Source organism: Protopterus annectens, chromosome 1.part0 (genome assembly GCF_019279795.1).
Source record: "Protopterus annectens isolate FY-2018-M chromosome 1.part0, PAN1.0, whole genome shotgun sequence".
Classification (NCBI taxonomy): domain Eukaryota; kingdom Metazoa; phylum Chordata; order Ceratodontiformes; family Protopteridae; genus Protopterus; species Protopterus annectens.
The window spans coordinates 543,520,505-543,537,471 of NC_056725.1; the positions used below are offsets into that span (position 1 = coordinate 543,520,505).

Sequence of the window (16,967 nt, forward strand, 5' to 3'; positions counted from 1 at the left end):
ATGGGTTTTAAATATAGTGTCCCAGGGATAAAGATTTCACGTCCACACATTGCCAACACCAAGTGGGTGGCTGGACCTACCCCCATGTCAGTGGGCAGAGGCCCAAAAACAAGTACTTTCTCTCTTAAGCATGGGGGCTATTCAACTGGTACCAGAAGAGGAAAAGGGACAAGATTTCTACTAGAGACTTTTCCTGATACCCAGAAAAGATAATTCATGGCATCCTATCCTGGACCTGTCTACTCTAAACACCTTTTTGGAGATTCCAAAATTCAAGATGCTGACTCTTCAATTACGTCCTATGCTAGACAAAGATGCCTGGTTGGCAACACTAGATTTAAAAGAAGCATACATGCACATCCCAACCAGGGAATCTTGCAGAAGATACCTACGCTTCAAATCAGGCTACACACACTGTCAGTTCTCTGCACTGCCTTTTGGCTTATCTACTGTGCCCAGGGTATTCACAAAGTGCCTAGCTCCAGTTATTGCATTTTGCAGGCAAAGAAATATTCAAATATACCCATACCTGGACAATTGTCTAATTCAGGCAGAAAGCCAAGACATACTTTTGAATCATCTGGCCTTTGTAAAAATGATTCTAAGTTGTCTGGGGTACACCATAAACAAAAAGAAATTAAACCTGGTACCCTGACAACAAATTATATTCCTGGGAGCAAGCTTGAATACAACTTCCCAGATGGCTTACCGCATGCCAGAAAAGAAGATTCATTTGACAACCTACTTCAAACAAGTGGCCACAAAAACTCTGCTATCTGCAAGACAAATACTGCAAGCCTTGGGGTTCATGGCCTCCTGCATTCTTCTAATTCCATATGCAAGACTGCATATGAGGAAACTACAGTGGTATCTAAAAAGCCTATGGTGTCAACATTCTCAAGACTTGGAAACAATGAATGTTAAGTTGTCAATCTCGCCTTCATTCTTGCTGGATGGGTTCGGAGCCGATCCTCGGCTCCGACTCGGCCACTTACTAAAGCTCGAGAGCTAATTTTACCGGCTCGAGGCAACCCTATATCCCATGATGCTAGGCGATAACTACCCAGATCTCGTTTGCCGCTTTAAACTTGCGAGGTGCGTTTTTACCGGCTCTTGGTAAGTTTTCAATTTTCAGACTTTTAGTCACTCCCTTTTGTCTTAGTTCCACTCCTTTTATTGTTTTAACTGGTAACGGTTAATTTTAAATCCTATTCCCGTTAGTGGTTCCTCTTATCCCAGTTATATATCCCTTCCCCTAGGTTAGGCCTTAAGCCTCCCCCTTTCCTAATTCTATCAGGGATTCTGTGTAGTGTTTGGGTGTGTTAGTATCCCTGTTTTATTTTTTATATTTGGATTGGGTGTTTGTGTGTGTTTTTTACTTTGCTGCTCCCTCGACACTGTTATGTCGAAGGACACAAAGGTCTCAGGCTTCAAGAAGTGTGACTCGTGCTGTCAGAAAATGTCTCTGACAGACGGTTACACTTCTTGTGTTTACTGCCTGGGACCTCTGCACCTGCAGGACTCTTGTTCTGTGTGCCACGCATTCAGCCCAAGAGTCCTGCAGGAGCGCAGAAACAAATTAATATTGAGGGGCTTGTTAAAGCCTGAGAGCTCCCCGACTAAGTCTGCTCCAGGGAAGCCCTCGAAGCCAGCAAAGCCATCGGCTCCGAGTCCCAAGCCATCGGCTACTGGCTCACCTTCTGTGACAAGATCGGCTCCGGCCGGAGCCGATCCTTCTGTGTCACAACTTCCAGTATCGGCTCCACTCGGTGCCGATACTGCTGAATCCTTGCACTCGCTGTCGGCTCCGGCTGGAGCCGACGTATCCTCGGCTCCTTCGGCTCCACCCACCTCCAGAAAGAGGTCAAGATCCCCTTCGTTGGAGTCTATCCATTCGGCTCCGAGATTACCCGTGCTCTCGGAGCGGAGCCATCGGAGCCGATCTTCTCGGTTGTCCAGGCTTTCTGACCACGACCTTGAGAGAGTGGTGAGTAGGCTATTAAAGTCTCAGGCACTGGCCCAAATGCTCCATAGCCTGTCTCATCAGACGGTAGCCATTACACATCCACCTATTATTCCTCCTTCGACTCTCCTACAGAGTTCGTAGCCGGAGCTCCTCGGAGCCGTGACTGTTGTGGCGTCGGAGCCGATACCCCCCACCCCCCTTCGGCTCCGTCGTCCTCTGCTCCGATCTCCTCCTTGATGCCTTCATTGGAGGGATCCAGGTGTCTGGTCTCTCTCACCGGCTCCGAGGGGGCGAGTGGCATCGGACCCTTGTCCGACCCCGTTCTCCCTCTTGGAGCGTCAGCGCTGGTGAGCTCGGCCCCATCTGCCTCGGAGCCATCCCTGTCGGTGCGGCCTGGGGTTCCTATCTCTTCGGTGCAGGAGCCCTCTGGCCTCTCTGATGGGGGAGCCTTCGAGGTGATGAGGAGTGTACTAACCCCAGGGCATAGTCAACGGTCAGTTCCATTAGCTCCTCCCACTACAGTGCCTGCTGACATCTCTTCCCACTCTCTTGCTCCCGGGCCCAGAGATCCAACGCCTCAGGTTTCCCCACTGGGAATATCTTCCTCTTCCGAGGCTTCTCCTGACCCGTCAGGTGAGCCTCTGCATAAGAGGACATGTAAGAGGAAACATCTAGACTCCCCCGAGTCTATTACATCCGATACCGACTTGGATGAGTCAGAGGGATCCCCAAGGTCCCCCTCTGAGGATGTCTCTTTCTCAGAGATCCTTGAAATCCTTAAGCAGAGGGGGAACTGGCCTTCCCTTAATCCTTCCGTGGACGAGTCGGTTTACCTGGAGCCGTTTGGTTCTCGACCCTCCACCTCCTGGGTGTCTCTGCCTTTTGACCCCCTTATGGATGTGGTGGCTCGGAAGGCATGGACGGCCCCGGATTCGGTGGAACCCACTCCTAGGAGGCCTTCTAAATTCATTACGGCCCCACCCGATAGGCAATTTTTGACAAAAGGTGTCCCGGTTGATGCCATGATGGTGGCCGCAGCTACCAAGAAGGAACTAGCCGATCCTTCAGTACCTATCCATCCTCCTAACAAGGATTCCAGGACTATGGATAGGTATGGTAAGCGGATGTTTTCTTCAACGACCTTTGCCATGTGGTCGCTGAACTATTTGTGTCACTTCACCTGCCTTCAGAGAGATGTTCTCAAAGAGTTGGGAGAAGTTTTACAGGATCCATCTGCTGCTGGGTCCCAGGATAAAATTAACTCACAGCTAGGAACCCTAAACTCTAGTGTTAACTCCTCCATGCGGCTCATTTCATATGCAGCCGATGGAGGGAGTAGGGCCGCAGGCACAGGAGTGGCATTAAGGCATCACGCCTGGATGCGGCTTTGTAATTTTGCAGACCCCTTCAAGGCGTCCTTCACAAATTCTCCTTTTGATGGTTTGGCCTAGTTCGGACCTCAAGTGAAAGACACCTTGACCAGATGCGAGCAAGATGGCAAGACTCTTTCTGCCGTAGGAGTCCGTTTCTCCACCCCTTCAAGACCTTACCCCAAGGGTCAGAAGGGAGGGAAAATGTGGTTCCGCAAATCTCAAGGAGTCACGCCTGACGCACAAGGTCAGTTTACCCCCAAGGCAGAGGGGGTAACAACAACAGACGCCGCCCTAGGGGCAGAGGGGGTCCGCAGAATCAGGGTAGCAGGGAGCCTCTCTCTGACAAACCCTTCCAGCATCCCTGAGATGTTGCCCGATTGTCCACCTTCGGAGGCAGTCGGCGGAAGATTGTCGCTGTACCCAAAAGCCTGGCTTTCCCTTACTCAAGACAAATGGGGTACAGTTGATCATATCCGAGGGTTACAAAATTCCCTTTATCCAAACCCCTATTCAGCAAAAGGGAACCCTTCCAGATGTTCCACCCGGTCTAAGGGAACTAGCAGTACCAGAGATATCAAAACTGCTAGCAAAAAGAGCCATCCAGCCAGTCCCAGCAGACCATCTAGGATCCGGAATCTACTCAAGGTTCTTTTTAGTACCGAAAAAGATAGGGGACTGGAGACCAATATTAGATCTCGGCAAACTAAACAAGTTTGTAAAGAGAACAAGATTCTGGATGGTCACGCTACAGTCCATTCTACCCTTTCTGGGCAAGGACAATTGGATGTGCTCGGTGGACCTTCAGGATGCGTACTGTCACATCAAAATTCACAGGCGCTCCAGAAGGTTTCTCCGCTTTCGGCTGGGGGCCAGTCACTACCAATTCAGAGCCCTGCCCTTTGGTCTCACTACAGCACCCAGAGTGTTCACCAAATGTATGGCAGCGGTTACGGCTCACCTGAGACGTCAAGGATTCCAGGTGTTTCCATATCTAGACGACTGGCTCCTCACTGCCACCACCAGGCATCAACTTCTCCAAGTCAGAGATTACACCATTCACATTTGCAGATGGCTAGGAATCTCTATAAATTTCGAAAAATCTGCCTTGTCACCTTGTCAATCTACTACCTTTATAGGTGCCAATTTGGACACCGTACAACTGTCAGCAAAATTAACAGATCAAAGGATCTTGGATATTCAAAACCACATCCATGTTCTTCTTCAGAGCGACAAAATTCAGGCCAGGTATGCCCTGAAAGTATTGGGTCTTATGGTGGCCGCCATAACACTTCTTCCCCTTGCCCGCTTTTACATGCGTCTCCTTCAGTGGATGCTTTTCGCCCAATGGTCTTTTCAACGACTCCCTATGCATCACAAGATCATGATAACTCCAGCTTGCAAAAGGCATCTGTCCTGGTGGATATTGTCCCCTCAAGTCCATCAAGGCAGACCCTTTGTTCCTCCCGCCCCGGTCGCCACGGTTACATCGGACGCCTCCCTGATCGGGTGGGGGGGGGGGCATTTTCAGGGCAGGATGGTCCATGGCACTTGGCAACCTTTCAAATGCCACCTGCATATAAATGTCCTGGAGATGAGAGCAGTGCTTTTAACGTTGCAAGCCCCTCACGACTCTCTTCCCCTGTGGACTATTGCAATCCAAACGGACAATATGTCCGTAGTGTGGTATATCAACAAGCAGGGGCGGAACCAAGTCCTATCCCATGTGTCGAGAGGCACTTTTTTTTTTTCTCTCTGGCCCTTTCCCCTTTTTTTAGGCCTGTTTAACCTAGGGGGTTCTTCGCTTTTTCTTGCCTTCTTTAACTTTTAAGGAGCTTCCGTTTAAGTTAGAGGCTCTCCTTAGGTGGGGAGTTTAACTTAGAGGCCCCCCCTTCTCTTCTTTCCTGTCTGTAAAAAAAATATATATATATATTTTTTGTCTGTTATTGGATAGTTATCTTGTCAGTAGTGTTTTTTTTTTCAGTGTCTACCTTTTCATAGTGCTGTTTGACATTGTCAAAAGATACTGCCAAGGAATCGAAACCTTCGGTTTAAAAAAATGCGATTCGTGCTGTCAAAAGATGTCCCTTACAGACGGAGGCACAAGTTGTGTATATTGTTTAGGACCTGTTCACCTGCAGGGTTCATGTTCTATTTGCCATGCTTTTAGTTCATGAGTCCAGCAGGAGAGAAAAATCAAGTTAATCTGAAGAGGTTTACTGAAGGGCCTCTTTGATGCTGCTATAGAGGGGACTCAGCCAGCAAAAAAACTGGACAAACCAAAGCCTTCATTCTCTTTGGCTCCGTGTTCGAACCCATATAAAGAAAAGGGCAAGCTACAAGCGAAGCCTACCCCGACTGTCAGCTCCGACAAGACAGTCTGACCTATGGCTCCGTCTGTGTTTTCAGAGCCAGTAAGGTCCCACAAGCGTTCCAGGTCTCCTGCCTTGGAACCGGGTGCACTCTGCTCCACAATCCCCTTTATTACAATTTATGGCCATGCCTCTTGGTCATCCAGAAGCCTCTCGGATTATGATGTGGAGAGGGTGGTGAAGAGGCTTCTTAGGACACCAGCATTAGCTAAAATACTTTCAAGCCCATCCCAGATGGAAATGGTGCCAACAGCCCAAACAACAACTGTCTCGATTTCTCCTCCGACTCCTCTGAGTTCGTAACTGAAGTGCATTGAAGTCATAGTGGTGGAACCGTCAGTTCTGGTAACCTCCTCTGGTCTTTCAGTTCTGACTACCGCTCTGATCTCCTCAATACCCCCTTCTATCAAGGGATATGGGAGCTGACACTCCCTCATTGGCTCAGAGGGAGTAAGCGGCATCCATCCCTTGTCCAACCTTACTCTCCCTCTTAGAGCTTCGGCGCAGGTCAGCTCGACTCCTACGTCAGCTCGGAGTCGTTGCCCTCAGTTCAGAGGAAGTCGATGGCTTCTTCGGAGTTGGAGACTATTTCGGGTCGGGGCAGAGATGCCTTCGAAGGTGATGAGGAGTGTGCTATATGCTGAGACAGCTCCACCCTCGGCTCCATTGGCTCCTTTGCCTTAGGTGCCGGTGTCCGCCTCTGAACCTCCACTCTGCCCCAAGCGTATGGAACCCATGCTCCAGGACGCTCCATTGGGTGATCCCACCTCTTCCGAAACATCCCCCGAGCATCCCTCAGAGGAGGTCTCTCAGAAGAGGACTTGCAAGGGCAAGCATGTAGACTCCCCTGAGTCCTTGACATCAGAGACAGACTTGGATGACTCAGAAGAGTCCCCACAGTCCCCCTCTGAAGATGTCTCTTTTTCAGATATCTTAGAAATCCTTAGAGGGGTGACTGGAAGTCTCTTGCCCCTTCTGAAGACAAGTCAGTGTACCTGGATGCATTCGTTTCCTGACCCTCCACCTCTTGTGTATCTCCTCCTTTCAACCCACTATTACATGTAGTGAGTCGAAAGGTGTGGAGCTCTCCAGACATGGAATCAGTTCCGCGGAGGCACAGTAAATTCATAACAGCCCCTGAAGACGGACTCTTTTTATCCGAAGGTGTTCCCATTGATCCTATGGTGGTGGCAGCAGCCACCAAGAAGGAATTAGCGGAAACTTCATCTGTCCATCTGCCGAATAAAGATTCTTGTATGATGGACAAATACGGAAAGCATATGTTTTCTTCAGTGACCTTTACACTCAGGTCACTGAACTATTTGTCCCACTTTACAAGGCTTCAAAGGGATCTCCTCAAAGAGGTAGGAGATACCTTACAGGATCCTACAGCTGTGGGAGCCTCAGACAAAGCAGCTTCTCACCTTGCAATCTTGACTTCGGTGGTTAACTCCTCCATGCGGCTAATTTCATACCTACCCGATGGGGCGGCAGGCACAGGGGTGGCCTTACATAGACACTCCTGGATGCACCTTTATCATTTTATGGAGCCCTTCAAGTCTTCCTTTACCAATGGCCCCTTTGATGGCTCGTCCTTGTTCAGGCCTCAGATAAGAGAGACTTACCAGGGTGGACAGGATGGCAAAACTCTTTCTGCCATGGGAGTACGTTTTTCTGCTCCATCCAGACCTTATCCAAAAGGCCAGAAGAGTTGGAAAATGTGGTTCTGGAAATCCCAGGGAGCTTCACCTGACGCACGTGGAGATTTTTCCCCCGGGCAGAGGGGGAAATAACGGAAGACGCCGATCTTGCAGGGGGGGGGGTTCTGCAGAATCAGGGCGACAGAGATACCTTCTCTGGTAGGCTGTTCCAACACTCCTGAAAGGAGGCCCGACTGTCTTGACTCCGGTGTTAGTTGGGGGGGATTATCCTTGTACCCAAAAGCCTGACAGACAATCACAGAAGATACATGGGTACTAGCAATAATATCTGGAGGTTACAATATCCCCTTCTTCCAACTTCCCCTGTCAAAAAGGCAACACTCTATCCCAGATGTTCCAGCCAGTCTTCGGGATCAAGCAAACCTAGAGGTTCAAAGGTTGCTAAGAAAGAGTCATCCAGGAAGTCCACGCAAGCCAAATCAGATCCGGAACTTACTCAGGGTTCTTTTTAGTTCCAAAGAAAACAGGGGACTGGAGACCCATATTGGATCTTAGCAGGCTGAACAAATCATTCAAGAAAACAAAGTTCTGGATGGTAACATTGCAGTCCATTCTTCCCTTTCTGGGTCAGGACAATTGGATGTGCTCTATCGATCTCCAGGATGCGTACTAGCACATAAAAATGGACAGACGGTCAAGGAGATATCTATGCTTCCGGCTGGGAGCCAGTCATTATCAGTTCAGAGTGCTGCCCTTTGGTCTCACCACAGCCCCCAAGGTGTTCACCAAATGCATGGCAGTAGTTACGGCTTACCTGAGGCATCAAGGATTCTGGGTTTTTCCATATCTAGACGACTGGCTCCTTACTGCCACCACCGAGCATCAACTAATCAGGGCGACGGAATCCACAGTTAGCTCTTGTTTTCAACTAGGGATCACCATAAACTATGAAAAATCTGCCTTGTTGCTTTGTCAGTATATTACCTTTATAGGGGCAGATTTAGACACAAGGGCCATGATAGCAAAGCTGCCTCAAGAAAGAGTATTAACGATCCATCTCCAAGTTGCAATGCTGTTCACACAAAAGAGAATTCAAGCAAGGTTTATCTTCAAGGTGCTGGTTCTATGGCGGCGGCAATCACTCTTGTCCCTATGGCTCGCTTACATATGAGAATTCTACATTGGCTCCTATTTGCATAATGGTCATTTCAGGATTTACCCATGTCACATCAGATTCTGATCACGGAATCCTGCAAAAAGGATCTGGAGTGGTGGCTTCACTCCCCTATGGTAAGAGTAGGCAGGCCGTTTCTACTCACCCAACCTGTAGCCACAGTGACCACAGACCCTTCTTGGATAGGGTGGGGGGGGGGCATTATCTGGGACAGGCTTTTCAAGGGACTTGGCAGGAACATGAGTACCACTAGCACATCAGTGTCCTGGAGATGAGAGGAGAGGAGTGCTTATGGAGTTGCAAGCACTTCAGGACTCTCTACCTACAGGGATTATAGCAATTCAGATGGACAATATGTTGGTAGTATGGTACATTAACAAACAGGGTGGAACCAGATCTTACCCCTTGTGTCGAGAGGCTCTAAGAGTTTGGCAGTGGGCGATGTCTTCCCAACGCTTTCTGGTTGCAACGCACATCCCAGGGAAATCCAGCGTGATAGCGGAGAAGCTCAGTCGGCTATCCTGATGCCTCACGAGTGGTCTCTGAAGCAGGAAGTTGCGGACTTGATTTTTCGCAAATGGGGCCAGCCATGCTGCAGTTTATTTGCCACCACCCTCAACAACAAATGCAGCAGCTACTTTGCCCTAGTCCCACCACCGGGACAGTCACCCAGGGACACACTTGTTCACAATTGGCCCCTGGGACTGCTTTACTCCTTTCCACCTTTTCCAATGATCCCCAAGGTTCTTCAGAAAGCACAGTCATTGGGTTGCAAACTAATCCTCATTGCCCCTTACTGGCCTCGTCGGATATCGTTCCCATTCCTTTGGCCTCACCTGCAGAGGGAGCCTTGGATCCTGGACCCAGCGCCAGATCTTTTGATACATCATTCGGGGGCTATCCATCCTTCCATTTAAACTCTCAAGCTCACAGCTTGGTTTCTCCACTTCCGGTCTTAGCCAGGCTTCCCGATGTTTCTCTGGCAGTTAAACACATTTTGATTTCCTCCCATAAGCCCACTACTAGGAAACTTTATGCTAGTAAATGGAAGAGGTTCTCTTGTTGGGCAGGCAAAAGTCAGGTTGACCCCTTTACTGCTCCCATTTCAAAGATTCTTGAATTTCTTGCTGAAACCTTTGACCGAGGAGCAGCTGCAGCTACTATCCGAGTTCAGTTAGCTGCCATTTCTAATTACCATGTGGGAGAAATTGGGTCCAATGTCATGTCCCATAGGTTATACAAGGCATTCCTAAGAGGTACTTCCCTCTTAACACCTCCAGTAAAGAGAACCTCTCCCGCTTGGGATCTAAATTTAGTTTTAGACGCTCTGATTCTTTCTTCCTTTGAACCACCTGTTTCTTGTCCGCTCTAATTTCTGACTTGGGAAGACCCTTTTCTTGGTTGCTATTACCTCAGCTAGAAGGGTTTCAGAATTACAGGCCTTATCTGTTTGTTCCCCATACTTGATTTTCCATAAGGATCGGGTTTCTCTCAGAACTAGCCCCTCTTTCTTACCCAAGGTATGTCCTGACTATAATTTGAATCCATCCATAGAGCTTTCTGTTTTCTTCCCCAATCATGGCAACAAAGCAGAGTATAAGCTTCAACAATTGGATGTTCGTAGGCAGTTATGTTTCTATTTAAACAGGACCAAGGACTTTAGGAAATCTGACCAATTGTTCATATCCTTTGCGGACAATAAAAAAGATTGTGCAGTCTCAAAGTTGACTTTATCAAAGTGGCTTTCAGACACTATAAAACATGTCTACGAATAGTGTAAATAAAAACTTCCATGGAAAATTAAAGGGCACTCTACAAGGGCCTTAGCTACCTCTATTGCTTTTCAAGCCAGACTGCCTTTGGATTCTATCTGTGCAGCAGCTACATGGCTAATCCTTATACCTTTATCACTCATTACAAAGTGATTTGGCCTCTTGGAACTAGGCATCCTTTGGTTCCACGGTCCTGAAAAGTTTTTTTCAGTGAGTCACCCAAGAATCGGGTGCTGGGGATGCTGTCCCAAACAGCAAGAACAAAGGCGAGATATGGACAACATAACATATAGAAGTTATGTACTCACCATAACGTTCCATGTTTGTTGTCCTTTAATCTCGCCTTCCTTCTTGCGACCCACCCTCCATCCCCCTTCCTGGAAGATCGAGAGGAATCCCTTTTTTTATTGGTTATACTGGCTGGGTTTCCCTTATACTGTACTTTATGGTTAGTCTTAGTCTCCTCCTATTACTCTTACGGAATGGTTACACCTTTATTATGTAGGTGTCATCTGATATGTTAGAGTATGTCTCTTGTCTGTTTGCATGGTCTAGTACTAAGTTATCACAAATGAGATCTGGGTAACTACCGCTAGGCATGCTGAGGTAGGGTTTATCCTCGAGCCAGTAAAAGCTCTTGAGCTATAGTATATGGCCGAGTCGCCCAAACAGCAAGAAAAAAGGCAAGATCAAGGACAACAAACATGGAACATTATGGTGAGTACATAACTTCTTTTTATGGCAGGTCATCTCTCTTGTGTAGGGAGAGAAGAGATTTCAGTGACTAAATGAACACTTTTAAAATTGATTGCTAATTGTCCTGTTTTGCCATCTGGTAGTTAACTTCTCATTAGAAAATGCTACAGCAGACTTCCTCTCATCCAGCCTCCTGTTTAACCGGCCATCAAATTTCTGCTGTAGTCCTAGCAAAAGACAACAAAGTAGAACACTTCCGCATTCTCTGTGCTAAATAGTGGCAGACATTTGAGTTTTAGACTTCATAGTCATAAGAAAGATGCATACGAACACAAATCCTGTTATTCTAGCCGCGTTATAACCTATAAATATCCTGTGTGCTTTTTCTGATTAACCAGCCATTCGTTTATCCAGCCTAAGGTTCCATCCCAGCGAGACTGGATAAGGGGGACTCTACTGTACTGTGAAAAACCACTACATTAGGGGTACTGCTTCCTCCATTTTTTTTTTATAGATTGCCTTCTTTGCAGACTTGTGTACCTTAATTACATGGTTAGTGATTCAGACCTTCAGACACTATTGTTTGAACCTTAACTCCCAGAGTTGGGCATCCTTTGGTACTTTAGTGTTCAGCCCTGTGACCTTTCATCTTTTGGCTGTTCACTTTCTCTGGTTTCCCAAGTAGTTTATTTTGTAGTTTGCTAGAGTCTTCCCAGCAGTCAGGCTAATGCGGAGGACTCCCAGTGTCAGATATTGTAGATGTATACTCCCACACATGGTCAGTCTGTGACGATGCCATACACAGTGGGTACTCATTACCATCCAAAACTCTTCTTTGTGTTTGGATGGCCCCTACAACCTGTTAGGTGCCATTGGAGTTCCTGTAAGTCCGCCAAGTAGGTTTTATTTTTTTTCCTTGCATGCTGCTGTTTCCTTTCTCTCACAGATAGTGGAGTCTGCATATGGGACAGGGGCAAACTAGAGAACAGTGGGACTAGCCGTGTTCTCCTTGCCTAACAAATATCTTGACATGTAATAGCAAAATGCAGAATTGATTATACGCAGGAACTGAAAATAAAAATAGCTTAAGTGGGGATTGCAGAAAATTAAATTCATGCAGTTCACCCACTAAAGAGGACTTTAACAGCTTTGCTAACACGATGATTATATATATGTTGTTGCAAGCTTTATTACCATTTAAACCATGTGAATGTGTATTAAGTGTTAGGAAGCTCTGCCAGCACCTTCTAAGGACCATTCAACTAGATCATTAGTCTCTCTACTTTTTCTTCTTTTTGTGGATATTTACTGGTGTATCCCAGAGTAGTACCATTCATGCTTTCACTAAGCATTACACTCTGGCAGTCCATTTCAGGGGCAAAAATATATATCCAAAATTGATATTTGTAATCTGCCTTACCTTTTTCCAGCACATCCCACTTTGTAAGCTTTTAACTTCACCTGATTGTCAGTCTCTAGTAAAAATGGATTAGTTTCATAGCACCATACCATAAGTTCACATCATTGCTGGGGTCGCTGTCAGAATGATGGACATTTTTTCTTTCATTTCAGGGAATTATGAAAGTGAAATGCTCCCTTCCTTTCTTTTTCCTTTTGTCTGAGAAGAACTGAGGTAGGGAAGAGGGTTCTCCAGTGTCTGTGTTGACATTGTAGATTCTGAAAGCCAGAAGATCAATCATGATGACTGCTGGAGTTGCATTTTGTTTTTAACTAGGTGTTCTGCCCCCTTTGCTTGCTGACCATCAAGCCTCCTCCATTTGGATTTCAGACAGTCGGTTCCTTCATGGTAGGAAATTACACACAATCCTGGAGGTGAGAGATGTCAAGTGTGGGGGTGGGGATAATACTGGCAGACACAAAGATTGGTTCTGTCCTTGCCAGCATCCTGGCTGCAAGGACTTTCATGACATCCTAACTACACCCCCTGAGGAGGAGGGATGAGGGAGCCATGGTGTCATGTGAGTTATTGCTCCCCTACTCCCACTATGAAGGCTAATACATATAAGTGATTTGGCCTAAAATCTGTTTGTAAGCCACATATTTTATATCTCATTCCTCCTTCAAGGGGATTGATGCATTCCTTCGCCATCTTCACTCCACCTCCTTCCAAAATATCTGCCAGCTCTGTCAGTTGTCAGAGGCGCTAATCCTACCCAGGACAATGTTGGTTTGATGGCTTGTTTAACTTTGTTCCCTAGTGTAGTATACTAAAGGGAATATAAATGTACTATTTTATGAAGGTATTCTGTTTTGGATGCTCCTGCTTCTAATGATTGAATTCATTGCTTTAATTTTCTTTTTCCTAATGTAATATTTTAAAAAGCTAAGTACCGAAGAGTTTTCAGCATGCAGAAGTGTGTTTTTTCATGCTTTTTACTGATTGGTATTTTTAATTTATCATGTAAATTAAACTAAAGTCGTTTGTTTTTCTTTTAAAAGGTATTTCTTGATCTCGTTCATGGAACAAATATGGTCACTCGATTAATGGCGGTTGCCTATACCTATGACAACCTGCCACTAAGGTTAGTGGTATGTTTTTCTTGTAACTGCTGTTTTATCATTATGTCACTGTTTGCTTATATCAAAATGGAGTGGTGTCTGTAAGTTTGTGTTAGTACAAGCATATTACTGTTTGATTTTGATGTGTTCTTCTCATATATATATATATATATATATATATATATATATATATATATATATAGATTCATTATTTTGTCCTGTGGTCCTGCAGACTGTGTCCACTACAGCACTTCCATCTGAGAGCACAATGGTGGTGGGGCCATCATCTAAGCAATTGACAGATTATTTTTTTTTAAACTATAGAATCCCACCGTGTTTCGAGTAATGTTTTAGAGTGGTGTAATAGGTATGTCACAGGGCTGTCAATCACTTCCAGAAGTCAAGGACGCCTGCAAACACCATTCCACCCCCAGCCTACCACCCCCAAACACACATACTCAGAAGCAACAACACTGTTTAGGTCATTGTGTCGTTAACGAGAATCAGTAGTACTAGCAGGCATATCCCTGAGACACATCCTTCCCCACCCAGGGGGAGTTGAGTAAACTCAACCTTATCATCCACCCTCTAGTTTTTCGTCTTTGGCACATATACCACTGTTTGATCTTTGGTCATTTGGGTCATCGAGCACTGTCACTGTATGCCACAGAGACAGCTGGTCAGCAGCTGTTGATGGGTCTGGGGTTTTCCAACTAGAGGCTTTTCTTAACTTTGTTTCGATCTCTCTGGCTGTTACTTCATCCCATTTCATATCCTGTACCTTTAAACTTCTTATTCTTTCTTTTACTACTTCTGTCCATTTAGCATCTTTATGTTCCACAGGATCTTCATAAATGCTTCTCCAAAATGTATCTATTTCTTCTTTTTTTGGTGGTCTTTGAATTCCTTTTATCTTGTTTACCAGTTTTCTATAAAACTTTTTTGGGGTCCTCAATAAATTGCTTATTTTGTACTTTTCCTTTATATTTATCTGTGCATCTTCTAAGTTTTTCTGCATGTGCTGAGATTTTTAGTTAATTTGTGATAGTGCATGATATATCCTGATCTGTTCTAGTACTGTACATTGCCTTTATCACATCTGTCAAAGTATTTTGTGGATGTGTTCCCTGTTCTGTACTCCTCCAGCAGTGACCCTTCTTGTGTCAATTGCTTTATAGTTTTCTGTATTCGATACTTTCATGATGGTGTTTGATTTCTCCCCTTTCTTTCCCTCACTACTCTGTGTTCTTATGGCAGAACTTTATCAGTCATCAATTTAACTGCAAAGTAATATGTCCTGTTTACTTCTGTTATATCGCATGGATCTCTACAGACAGTCTTAATTACTGTGTTTGTTTTATGAAAGTTTTAACTTTTGGGGTTTTATTGAGCTTATTGACCTTGTGCAGTCTGTTTCTTTCATTGATCTTGATGTGTCTGTCCATCTCTACCAAATCAATCAACTCTTCTCTTAGCTCATTTAAACTGAGGACACATTTTTTGTTTTTTATTTCCTGCAAGCATTCTATAGAAAGTTCTATAGCATCTTCCAGTGGCACATTCTCTTCAATTTCATTCCGTGCCATCTGTTGCTTTGTCATATGGGAACTCACGAGTCTATCATTCCTCAACATCGACTGCGTCAGAGTTTCCACAGTTTCCTGTTCCTTCTCTTGCTATCCAGCTTTAAGTGAATGTTTATACTGGTTTCCTGTGGAAGGCTCCAAAATATCTTCATATGGCATCTTACCAATTGCTTCCCATTCCATTGGTTTCCCCTCAGTTTTGGATGTCCATTGCTCTAGCCTGTTGTGGTGCTTTCTGAATTAGATTTTCTACACTGAATCCATCACTTTGCAGGCACTCCATAACCTCAGTTTCTATTTCTTTCCCATGTCCTTATTTCTTCTTGAGATGTCTTCTGATTTTCCTGTTTCTCCTTACTCTGGGGACTCGTTCCATCATGTTGTGATGTAACTTGTGTTAAACCTTCTACCCAAATCCTTCACTTTGCAGACACTCCATAACTTAAACTTTATTTTATTTATTTATTTTATTGCGTTGGTTTACCGGGAAAGTCCACTGGGCCTAAAAGAGCCCATTTTCAGTGGAGGCCCTGGGAGAAAGGCTTTAACGAGATACAGAAAAAATATAAACGTTAATCAGTACAGAAGTAGAAACAGTGTTACAGATAGTAAGTATAGTAACATGTACATAAAAGCAGAAATCTAGTTTGTTTGATTACAGTAATATATACAGAAAATATACATTAAAGCAGAATTCAATGAATTCAATCAGAGTGGTATAAACAGAGATATATTAATCAGTATTATTGTGCCAGTATCAACAAATGAAGATAAAAATAACTATGGAGAAAGTATCATCAGTCATTAGTAGCAAAAGCCATAGGAGTTTAGTAATCATATAAGGAGAGTGAAAAGATTAGGTTATAGAGCAGGAACATAGCCAGGAAGAGTTGAGATGATTGTTCAGTATTTCTTTGAAGGTGGTGGTGCTGCCTGTGTTTCTTATAGAAGGTGGAAGCGAGTTCCATAGTTTGGTGAAGGAATAGAGGAGTTGACCAAGCACGTAAGGTGGGCTTATCTACTTTTAGAAGTAGATGATTTTCAGACCTTAGATGCCTGCTGGGATGGTATTTGGCAACTAGAGTTGAGGGAGCAGGACAGTGTGGGTCTGTAGATTATTTTGTGCACAGTAGTTAGTTGGGTGAATGAGAGATGGTGGGGGAGTTCCAGCCACCCTAATTGTTTCAGTGACTTACAGTGGTGAGATGAGAATTTGGCCTTGGTGGCAAATTTTTCTATTCTGTTGTAACACATAGCAAGTTTGGATTTTGTAGAATTTTGGATGTTAGTGAGAGGGGCACCATAAAGGAGAGAAGGGTAATAAATAGGTAGTTGCAAGGGTTTGTCTAGTAGAAAGGCTAAGAAAGTATTGGTGCCTGCAGAGCATACCAAGCTTTTGGTGTGTTTTTTTGATGTTATTGTTTATGTGTTGGTCAAAGTTAAAGTTTTCATCTTAATGCCTAGTAATTTAGTGTGTGGGACAACTTCTAAAGTGGTATTGTCTTGGACTTGTATAGTGAAGAGTTTTTTATCAAATGGAGTGATTTTACTAGAAGTAAAAATTACTAGTTTAGTTTTTTTTTTTTTTTTGGATTTAGGGCAAGATGATTATTAAGCATCCAAGATTCAGTAGATGTGAGGGCATTCTGGGCAATTTGCTGGAGTTCAGAGCTGGAATTTGCAGTGTGTATTATTGTAGAGTCATTAGCATACTGGATTACTGAGCATTGTGGGAGAGTGGTGTGAAAGTTGTTAATAAAGATGCTAAATAAGATATGACCAAGTATGGAGCCTTGGGGTACACCTGTGGAAGTATTGAGGAAGGGAGAGTAAGATTGTTGCCATTTGGT

General features: G+C 44.9%; 1 protein-coding gene across 1 annotated transcript in view; it reads left to right on the plus strand.

Moving 5' to 3' along the window:
* Positions 1 to 16,967, plus strand: part of USP34 (ubiquitin specific peptidase 34) — a gene marked incomplete in the record, with an annotated part of 5,849,982 nt that overhangs the window by 3,370,150 nt on the left and 2,462,865 nt on the right. The window contains 1 exon segment of the mRNA XM_044061224.1: positions 13,472 to 13,554. Within this exon segment, the coding sequence (XP_043917159.1) occupies positions 13,472 to 13,554 (83 nt within the window).